The 11,812-nt window shown below is 39.0% G+C and overlaps 1 protein-coding gene across 1 annotated transcript; it reads right to left on the bottom strand.

Moving 5' to 3' along the window:
* Positions 1-6,284: 6,284 nt before the first annotated feature.
* LOC108996586 (probable metal-nicotianamine transporter YSL7) lies at positions 6,285-11,281 on the bottom strand. Its single transcript, XM_018972565.2, has 2 exons — positions 11,143-11,281; positions 6,285-8,282 (listed from the first exon to the last, which is right to left on the bottom strand). Exons 1-2 carry the CDS (start codon positions 11,242-11,244, stop codon positions 6,285-6,287), a joined length of 2,100 nt encoding a protein of 699 aa, XP_018828110.2. The 5' UTR covers positions 11,245-11,281.
* Positions 11,282-11,812: the final 531 nt, after the last annotated feature.

The following is an 11,812-nucleotide window of genomic DNA, read 5'->3' as shown; positions in this document are numbered from 1 at the left end:
TGACTAAGTAAAATAAAATAATTAAATCCAACAGTACAATAATTTTAAAACCCACAAACTAATTTAAATTAAGAGAAATTTAATTGCATAACAATTATTAATATTAAGGAAACATGTCAAATTTAATTTTCACAAATTAAAATCATAAAAAAAAAAACCCAATAAAATCTGAAAATTTAAAACAAGCTAATCAAATTTTAAATTAATAACAAATAATCCTTCAATTAAAAAAAATACACTAAAAAAAAATACGGGGTGTTACATCCTCCCCCCCTTAAAAAAATTTCGTCCTCGAAATTTGAAAGGTCAAACATGACGTTAAAGCAGGATAGAAGATACAACCCAAAACACGCTAAACCTTCCATAGGCAATTCTATCATACTCGTACTAGTCCCCCAGTGGCACAACACGTCCAGTATTCCTAGGGTGGCTTTGATATCCAAAATCTCATTTTCCACAAGAGTCTTAATACAACATCCAATGAATCCCAAAGATTAATAGCTCTATTCGATAATCTATATTAACCCCAATTGACTCCTATGGTATAACTTCCAAATCTTCATTGTATTCTACCTTTGGTAACTTAATGGTCACTTCCAAAGTTAATCATCAATAACATAATTGGTACAACTGAGCGATTAGTCTCCAACTATAAGTATCGTCCCAAAAATCCAAGTCACAACTAATTTCTCAAAATCAACACAAAATTTGAACTCCTAATTACATCCAAAATATCACACTTCTGCTGCGCACTCTGATAATTCGCCACATGCATAAAATTTATGTCCTCATAAAAACAACAACATCGAGTACTTGGTAGCTCCATACCTAATGACCAGAAAACTCTTATCGCATTTTGATAGAAAAAAATGCTTGATCTCCCAAAACCATGAATTATTACACTTTTTTTTTCCTCAAAAATCACCAAGAATGCCTTCTTGAATCTACACCAACTATGATCCTTAAATTTGATATGGATCAAATCCCAAAACTTGCCACTAAAACCTCGAACTAATAACAATTATTATCCAAATTGGACCAATATCTTCAATCCTCAAAGAAATAATCCCCTTAACAATTCTTATATCAATAACTCAACTTCGATCAATCCCATAATAATGGTCACATACTATCCAATCTCCAAAATAAATCAAGCTAACACACCAAGCCTGCAGAAATAAAAAATTCCAATCTCATTATAAATCAGTCCTTCAAATTGCAATTCTAAAACCTTAAAACTTTACATTATATAAGAATCACTTTCTGAGATCTGTAAAATTAACAAACTTATATCCAATAATAAAACTATCAACTCCTGAAGCTTTCAAAATCTATAACATTAAATGATAACAAATCATTTCTTAAAGTCTGCAAAACCTTAAACCTTTGGTGAAATTCTCGTAAATCTACCCTTGAAAGTTTGTTGAACTTACAACCTACTATTCTAAAGCCTCATGTCAAATCTCCACGAAATCCAAAACCTCAATTATCCTACTCCCCAAAGAGATCACCCAAACCAAACCACCCAAACCAAACCGTTCCCTTCATGCCTCAAGATTACAAAAGCAAACCAAGTCGATAAAAGTTCAAACCTACTACACTAAATATTTATACCTAATAATAGCATTCTTAGTCGTACCATCTTCCTGCTATAACTTAATCTTTAACCCACTTTTCAGCTTCAAACGAAACGAACAAAATAAAGTAAACTTAATAAATAAAATAACATAATTCCAATTCAAATAAAATAAAATCAAACAAAACCAAATAAATTCAAGTTAAATAAAAATAATAATTTCCAATTAAACATTTAAACTTTTCTGGTACTGCACACATGGTTTTACCCATTCTTAGTCATATCATTAATCAGCACATATAGTCATTCCTACCATCTATATTGTAAACCCGACATCGCTCTAAACTCTCTTTCGTCTTTAGAAATCTAACCTCAAAAATCTAAACCTTAAATTAATCTTATAAAGATTATCTCCTATAGTCCACCAAGTAAGCTTGTCGGATCTAAAATCCCTAAACCTCAAAATCTCGAAACTCAATCATAAAGTCTATAAAATCTAAACCTCAAATATCTACATAATCATCTCTTATTCTTTAAAATTCTACACCTCAAATCTGAAGTTTCTTCTTAAACCCAAAGATATCTAAACCTCCAAGGTTTAAGAATCTCTAACCTGTCTCTGATACCATCTGCAACGCCTTGACCCCGAGGGTCCGGAGAGTTAACTCATAAAACCTGATAATCAACTCTAACAAGGCTAGAGTACTTCCAAATTCAAGAATTTATCCATTTTCCCAAACCTCAAATCGAACGTATATACTTCAATTAAATAAATCAAATAAACTCATCTATCCAATATTTAATCCAACAACCCAAATAAAATCAACTCTTCTTCATGTCTCAAATAACACTAGAAATAATATAACATTAACATAAGTATCCATAAACCGTCTAAATCCATTGAAGCAAACTTAAGAAAGATAATTAACCTCCAACACCAACACTAATATCATGAGATACCCAACAACAAATCAATGCTAATCTTCTCCATAGACTCTAATACTGATCTTCAGCTGAGCCATCGATGTCATCTGAAATATTAAGAAGATTAACGGGGTGAGTTATCAACAACTCAGCAAGCAGAGAGCATATACTAGCATGTAAACATGAGCATTTATAACATTTGATAAGCCGAACAAAACATTTACTTTCAGAATGCAGAAACAAAACTTATACAAAAGCATTAGAGCGAAATTTTCAAAAAAATAAACTTATTCCAAAAATAGAATCCGTTGGCATTTCTAAACTGACACCTTATAATCATATCATCGTTTAATAAACACATCGGGACAATACCATGTTTAACCCCCGTGGTAGGGTTATAAACCACCATTATACCCGTGGCTGGGCCATATTCCATGTTTCACCCCCGTGGTAGGGTTATAAACCACCATTATACCCGTGGCTGGGCCATTTTCCATGTTTCACCCCCGTGGTAGGGTTATAAACCACCATTATACCCGTGGCTGGGCCGTATACCATGTTTCACCCCCGTGGTAGGGTTATAAACCACCATTATACCCGTGGCTGGGCCTTAATAGAAACAGAATGGATTTCATCGAAAATCCGATTACAAACATATACAGAATCAGAACTTCATGCCAATATTTTCAGATGACACATCATATCAAAACAAAACGCTGAAAAGCTTCAGATCATTTCACATGTTCGAGATAAACATAAACAAAATATTCTCATTTGTTCATAACAAAACTTTTAGAATTCCTTATTCGCTATTTTACATAGTTCAGAAACAAAGTGCACAAAACTAGCTCATGTCTACACCAGTCATGACAGAAAACACTTTCTCTTATATTGAATTTATGCGTATGCAGAATAAACATCTGAGGTTGTTTTCAGATCATTTCTTTTAAAAAAACAAACACGTTTATTTTCAAAGTCAGCCTTATTTTATTTCTTTTATGCAAAACTAGTATATGAACCCCGCTTACCTGGGCAACTTAGCTTTTTAGAATTTTCCTCAAAAATGTCGAGCCGAAAATAAATCGTCACCTATAAAAAAAATAATCACATAATTTCCGTAAGTTTTCAATCAATCATGGATTTCGATAGTTAATCCTAAACTTCTAAAATAACCTATTTTAATATCTCAAAACTTAAAACCCTCGTAATCCCAAAATATATCATCACTTCCTAAAAATCTCCAATATTCACCATGACCATCGTCAAACTTAAAACACCAATATTCAAACCCAAAACAGCCAACAAATTTCATAGCATAAACCAATCTCACACAAACAACTCCATCAAATCCAACCGACCCCCTTCTTCCTCGGACTCAGTCCGGCACAACCAACAAATTCACAGTAAATATGAATTAGCGCAGAAATACATTTAAATCTCAAAATTTCTTTGGGAAAAATACTTACAATGCTATAATATAATTTTTGAAAGATCACGGAGGTGTTGGAAGCGGCAACGTAGCAACAAAACAGTGCGAAATGCACTGTGGCCGTGGGTCTCAGAAACCCACTTTTGAACGGGTGTAAACGAAGACCCGAGATTGATAGGGTAGGACCTAGGGATGTCGGTGAAGCAAGTGGTGGTGGTGGTTGGCCGTGGGTGGCGGCGTGGGCGGCGGTTGAAGGCCAAAAAGCACGAATCGGAGATGGAGATAGATGGGCTTCACCGGTGACAGATCGGAGCCAAGGATGGGTGCATTAGGTTGCTAGGAGGTCGATGATGAAGTGGTGAAGAGATGGTGGCCGATGGCGGCGCGACGGCGGCACATGAGCACAAGGAACGCCGCGGCATTGTGTTGCGCGTGGGGGCAAACGGCGAAGCGAGAGGGGCTGAGATTGGAGGAGGTGGTCGCCGGAGGGTGGGGAAGGCCGTGGGCTGGGCGGTGTCGCCGGACGGAGGCGCTTGGCGGCGGGCTGGGGGAGAGAAGGATCGGACGAAGAAAGAGAGAGGGCTGGGTCGATCGCGGGAGCCGTTCCGGAAAAGGAAAAGAAAAAAAAAAGAAAGAAGAAAAAAGAGAAAAGAGAAAAAAGAAAGTGGAAAAGAAAAAATGAAGGAAAAATAAATGAGGTCTAAATCTCACAACTTAGGTCACAAAATTCCAACGAAAATTATTTTAACACAACAGTTTTAAATAAAATAAATTTAAACACAGTGACTAAGTAAAATAAAATAATTAAATCTAACAGTACAATATTTTTAAAACCAACAAACTAATTTAAATTAAGAGAAATTTAATTGCATAACAATTATTAATATTAAGGAAACATGTCAAATTTAATTTTCACAAATTAAAATCATAAAAAAAAAACCCAATAAAATCTGAAAATTTAAAACAAGCTAATCAAATTTTAAATTAATATCAAATAATCCTTCAATTAAAAAAAAATACACTAAGAAAAAAATACGGGGTGTTACATTGGGCGGCAGCTTCGTGTGGCTGGGCACGGTGGTGAGGTCCGGATAGAGGTTCACCATGGAGCGTGGATGAAATGGTGTGGCAACAACGGGCGGTACAGTGGGTGATGGAAGCTGTGGTTGCCGACAAAGATCCTTGCTAGCACAGTGGAGAGGGGATCTCGGTTTGGACTTCTGTGAAGAGGAGAACGTGTGGCACTTAGTCTAGGGTTGAGGTTGTTTAACATATTAAAACTAAAAATAGGAAATATATCAAACCTAAATGAGAGGGAAGAAGGAACGTGCATGAAAGTGGAAAAAAAAATGAAAACGGTGTGAACCCGTGCGATGGATTGCATGAACCCGTGCGACGTATTCTGGAAACGTTTTCCACGTGCATGGTCTTGCAGTGGCTGGGTCTTACACCTTCCATGGTGAAACTTTGCTCTGTTTTTTCTTGCCTAGCACAGGCCAAGCCTCGGTGATGGTGGTATATGTTGTGCATGGAGGAGCCATGGTTTTTCTTGTTTGTGTGGGGGAGGTGTTTTCGTGTGATGGAGGCTGGCAGTTGTGGCTGGGTGGAGTTTTGGATGTGGGAGAGAGAGTCCTCATGCTGCTAGGGTGGTGTGCGTGGGGTGAGGGGTTGGTTTCTTGATATCACGCATGGGGCTTAAGGTGATGCATGTATGGTGAATGCTAGGGGCTACCCTTCAGTTGTTGCCGCGAGATGGCAGCTGGGTGAATGCATGTTGCGAAACTTACGTGCATGGAGGACAACGGTTGCTGCTTGATGGGCATGAGCCGCGTTACTGAACATGGGGAGGGAAAGAAAAATAATGTGATGTGTGGTGAAGAGGAACTAGAGATAGATTAACTGAGATTTGAAAATAAAAAAGGGATGGTGCAAGAGGCTGAAAAATATATATATATATATATATAAATGAATTTAAGAATTTTAAAGAGAAAAGGGACTCTAGAGTTGTAACTCTAGTCCATTTGAAATTGATAACTAACATTTAAAAAAGTAACAAAACATGGGTTGGATTTTTGTAAATAAAATGGGCCCGTAGCTGAAACCCAAATTTACTCAGGTTTGTTATTTTCTCTGATGTTGCTTTAGCTTGTTTTGAGATAATAGTTGGAGATTTCCATCCTATTGAATCTTGTATTTTTGTAACCACTTAGTTAATCTATATTATGTTTACCGTGAAAAAAAAAATCTTATTACGTAAATACATATACAGTAAAAGGCCTCGGCTACACATGAGCGAGGCACGACTGAAGTTTGAAGAACTGCTGAACACGGAAATACAGAGACTTTTTAATGTAGTCAAGAACCTAAAAAAGCATCCACCTTTGCATTCGTTCCCCTAGACAAAAACTTCATGCAAATGGGTGGATTAACACCTGCCAAAGCGAGTATTGATCTTGGCAGAGTCCAAATCCCATCACCACAAATCAAACCAGACGCTACTGCTGGTCCAAATGCATCGGCCTTTGCCTTGTTTATCTTCCGCCACACAAATAGGATCATGCTCCCTACACACATGTCAATGGCAAAGTATGATCCAAGATAAAAGGGTATTGCCATTGCCATGGGAAGTGGAATAAAGCCAGCCTTCTTCTTTCCAACTAAATCCCTGATCCCGTTGATTACTATGGCTGCAGAAAAGAAAAAATAACAAAGTGTGAGGCAATGCTTCGGCAAAGCCGAGAACCCTTCAACCCCTAGGTTTGACATATTGCGGTAAACAAGCGCATAAGGCGCCGGGTATTGTGAACCAGGAACTCCAAGATCATTGAAGGCCTTGTAGAAGAGCCAAAAGACACAAGGAGAAATAACGCAACCCATTGCGGTTCCAATAATTTGACTCATGAACATGGACCTGGGTGAAGCCAACGTCATATAGCCTGTCTTAAAGTCCTGCATCAAATCAGAGGCTGTGGATACAATGTTCATCATGACTCCACATGCTGCCAAACTTGCAAGAACCCCACCATGAGAGGCCCCTGCCCATGCCCCAATCGTAAATATGGCCAGCTTTCCATACGTGGATGCTAATGACCAATCTGTCAGCCCGGAACCATAAGCATTACAAAAGGCTAGTGTTGGCGCTATTATGTAAATTACCACAATATGGTACCACTTGAGCTGGCTAAAGATGTGCGGAAGTGTGAAAACAGATATAATTGCTATGGTGACATAACCGGCAACAGCAAGCCATGTTGGAATCTGGTCCTTGAGAAATAGTGCTGTCCGATGCTGGTCATCATAAGACAGAGATGGAGGCAATTCAGGGGGGGATCGACCTGATAAAGGAATAACTGTGCCTGGGTCTTTGTTTGATAGTTGGTGATACAAACCATATAGAGTGTGACTGAGGACCTTTAAAAAGTTATAGAGGCCATCACCAAGGATCATGGCTATAGCTATGAACACCCTGTAACCTTGAAGGCCATGTAGGCTGCTTGGGCTAAGCTCTGCAGAGTACCAAGAGCCCTTTCTTGCCTCCATCAGTGGCCACATAATACCCCATGAAAGAACGGCTCCAACAAGAAGAGATATGTTGATTAGATATGGACAGATCATTCCAACGTAAGTAGCTGAGAAATCAAAGTAAAACCTGTTATCAAAGGCTTTGAGACCAAATGTAGGGAAGTTCGCAAATCCACAGCCATCTCCTGCAGTAAAAAACCATTGGAAAAAGCCCCAAAGAAAGCTAAAGGAGAAGAACTTCCCCAATGCTCTCACTTGTTTCTTTGCTAGCTTGGCACCCTGTGGAGTATGGAAGCTGTTGATAAGGTGGGCAGTTGCGGTACCACTTGGATATATCAACTTGAAGTCTATAATCATAATCTTTCGAAGAGGCACCACGGAAAACAGACCGAGAAAGCTAACAACAAAAAGAAACCCAATCATCCATCCCAATGTTGGATTCTTAATATTTTGTGCATTGTTAGCCTCTGTAGATTGTTTGGCAACAACTTCACTCATTCCAAAGAGGTAACTGCCAAAGCCACCGCTGAAAGCAATGCCGGAGGAGGCAACAACGCTGGTCTGTATAACGGTGTTCTCTTGCCTGGTGAAAGGCTGCCTCAGCATCCCGGACTTCTCTAGCAACTTGGTCCAAGTCTTGACGAAGAAGAAGCCCAGCAGCCCCGCAAACACGTTGAGGGATGGTATAATCCCAGTGGTCAGGTTGAGCTTCATCACGATGAAGGTGAAGAGAACCCCTAACACGAAGCTCACCACAAAGGCCCTCAACGTCAGCTGCTTTTGCCATGGAGGCACCTCCTTGCTCGAGAATACTTTCTCAACGGACAATAGTTGTAACGCCCCGACCCCGAGGGTCCGGAGAGTTAACTCATAACACCTGATAAACAACTCTAACAAGGCTAGAGTACTTCCAAATTCAAGAATATATCCATTTTACCAAACCTCAAATCGAACGTAAATACTTCAATTAAATAAATCAAATAAACTCATTTATCCAATATTCAATCCAACAACCCAAATAAAATCAACTCTTCTTCATGTCTCAAATAACAACTAGAAATAATAAAACATTAACATAGTCTCCATAAACCGTCTAAATCCATTGAAGCAAACTTAAGAAAGATAAATAACCTCTAACACCAACACTAATATCATGAGATACCCAACAACAAATCAATGCTAATCTTCTCCATAGACTTTAATACTGATCCTCAGCCGAACCATCAATGTCATCTGAAATATTATGGAGATAAGGGGGTGAGTTATCAACAACTCAGTAAGCAGAGAACATATACCAGTGTATAAACATGAGCATTTACAGAAATCAGAATGCAGAACAAAACATTTTCATTTTCAGAGTGCGGAAGCAGAACATGTTATTAAAATATCAGAGCGAAGATTTAGAAGTAATTTCATTCAAAATATTCTTTGGCATAGCATAAATGATCATCGTCATCATCAAAACATCATATCAGAACAGAGGCCATGTATAACCCCCGTGGTAGGGTTGTGCATCTGCGGATAGCCAAGCAGAACATAAGACACTCTGTCACCAAGGTGTGCACTCAAACAGAGACCACTACTCTAACCCGTGGCAGGGCCGTATCCACTATTATTACCCGTGGTTGGGCCGTATCGACTATTATAACCCGTGGTTGGGCCGTATCCACTATTATTACCCGTGGTTGGGCCGTATCCACTATTATTACCCGTGGCTGGGCCGTAACTGAACAGAATGGAAACATAATCAAATTTAGAATCAGAGAGTCATGCCAAAGGTTTTCAGAAATCACGTCTTATCCAAACAGAGTACTGAACAAAAATCTTCGGAACATAACAAAATCATATCACAACATAATTAATGCACAAATTTCATATTCGCTCTCATTTTCAAAGTTCAGAAACAAAATGTCAAAAATAAACTCATGTCTACACCAGTCATGACAGAAAATACTTTCGTCTTAAACAGAATCTCATGAGTAATGTAGAACAAATAACTGAGGTAGTTCAAATTTCTTTTCATAACAAAACATGCATATTTTTCAAAAAATACCTCAGTTCATTTTATTTAATGCAAATTCTAGCATAGGAACCCCGCTTACCTGAACTTCTTAGCTTTTTCGAAAATTCCTCAAAACGTCGGACAATAATTAATCGTCACCTATAAAATAATCAAGCAATTCCCGTAAATTCTCAATCAATCACGTATTTCGTATTTGAACCTAAGAACTTATTTAAATCCTCAAAACCTAGAATCCTAAAAATTCCTATAATACCACCATTATCTAAAAACACCAATATTGTTTACTCTTAAAATAAACCTTTACTTAATAACATAAAAAAAATACTTAAGTGATTTACTTTAATCATAAATAAAATGTTCAAAATACACTTTCAATAAAATAATCGTTGCACATAGTAAAATTTTAAAAAAATACTATATAAACTCAGTACAATATCCTATACATCCCACAAAGGGTAAAAAAGTAATTATCAGACAAAATATTTCCTAAACTACGGAAAGTCTACGGAACAACAACACAACACAAGCAACGTGACCCTGCCGCGCGGTTGAAGAGTAACGGAGGACCTACCGAGAGAAGTGGAGCTGCGACGGAGCTGGGCGGGTGCGCTAGTGGTGGTGGGTACTGCGGCGGTGCACTGGAAGAGAGAGAGAGAGCTGAAACTGAGAGAGAGAGAGACGGTGAGAGAAAGAGGGAGAGACCGAGAGAATGGAGACACCAACAAGAAATGGCGTGAGCTTACCGGGGAAACAGAGGCTGCGTGCGGCGGACAGGGGTGCTGAGACGTCCTCCTTGGCAGTTTCTGTGTGGGCACAGCGCGGAGGGGCTTTCAGTGGAGGATGCTTTCAGTGGCTCAAGGTGGCTGGAAATGCTCTGTTTTTGGATAACAAAACAGAGCAGTCCGATGCTTGCTGTAGAGGCTACGGGAACGCTAGGCGACAGCTTCGTGTGATAGGGCAGTGGGCACGGTGGTTTCGTGTGGGTTCACTGCGGCTTAAGGAGGTGTGGACTAGGTTCGTCGGGAAGGCGGCTGCAGTGACTTCCCGCGGTATGCAACTCGGTGCACGGTAAGTCGAAGGCAGAGGCTTTTCTGTTAACTGGCGTGGTGCTTTCCGAAAGGGAGAGGACAGGCTGCGGTGATGCTGGGATGGCGTCGCGGTACGCGGATAAACTTTGGGGTGCTGCACGACTCGTGGTGCGAGGAACCGAGGGGATGGAGGCTGAGGAGGAAAAATTGGGCTATGGTTCCGCGTGGGAAGGCAGCGGCGCGAGCCTTCTTCGTATGAATAAAAATAGACGATTGAACATGAAAAGAAAACCCTAGATGAAAACCAAACAGACGCGGGACGTGCATGAGGGACGTGTGTGTGCAAGCATGCCGTGAACGAAAGCGTGCGTGTATGCATGCTGTGCGACGGAAAAAAAAGCCGTGCGAAAAAAAATTAAAATAGACGGAAAGAGAAAGAATTAAAAAAAAAATGAAACATGCGGGAAAAAATAAAATAAACGACCAAGAACTCCAAATTAAAAGAAAACAAAATCGCTACTCAAAATCGTAAATTAAGAACTTAAATAAACAATCAAGTTATAAAAAATAAATAAATAAATAAGTAAAAAAAAAATCTAAAGTCCAACTATACCAATATTGGGTCTGGGTGTTACAATAGTTCCTTGTCCTCGGCAGCTGCTTCTCCTTGTGCGGAAACGATCAGGTCATCGGTATTGGAAGTAATCTGATCTTTCTTTTGCTCGCCTGTGGTCCCCATCATTCCAGATATGCTGATCTTCGTTTCGAATATCGGCGCTTCTTCTACGGTCACTCTCCCCCTGGCTCGGGTCACGGCTCCGACAAAGTTAATGCCTTGTATATTACTCCTGGCTCTCATACAATCCCCATGACTCGCATGTGATCAACAACCTTATCGTCATCTAATATTTAAGGACCATACATGCACTGTAACACCCCGGTCTTGGATGGGGTTGGAGAGTTACTTTCTGTCACTTAAACTCACATTCCAACAATATATTTATAGGCTCTAAATTTTTAAGGTGATATAAAATTTATTGTTTCAAACCAATTACCTCAATATAATCAAACTCCCAAAATACCAAGTCATCAAAACACGACAAAATTTCTTAACAAAAATCATTGATATTCATAGAAACCTTCTATGCTTAATCCACTATGATAAAATCATTTAACCCATGCTCTATAATTTTGACTCTTCAGCTGAAATATTCAAATTATCTAAAAAATAGTGTGGTGATAAAGGGTGAGTTATCAAACAACTCAGTAAGCAGAAAACATATACTTTATTGAAAATACTAAACACCTGC

This window comes from Juglans regia, chromosome 4 (genome assembly GCF_001411555.2).
Source record: "Juglans regia cultivar Chandler chromosome 4, Walnut 2.0, whole genome shotgun sequence".
In the NCBI taxonomy this organism is placed as follows: domain Eukaryota; kingdom Viridiplantae; phylum Streptophyta; class Magnoliopsida; order Fagales; family Juglandaceae; genus Juglans; species Juglans regia.
The sequence above is the reverse complement of the archived record's forward strand: the minus strand, read 5'-3'. Positions and strand labels throughout refer to the sequence as shown.

Excerpts from the sequence above, each read along its gene's own strand:
- LOC108996586 (XM_018972565.2), bottom strand. The coding sequence starts at position 11,244 with ATGATGGGGACCACAGGCGAGCAAAAGAAAGATCAGATTACTTCCAAT. Across the intron at positions 8,283-11,142 it reads CAGCTGCCGAGGACAAGGAA|CTATTGTCCGTTGAGAAAGT; the intron begins CTATTGTAACAC and ends GGGGCGTTACAA.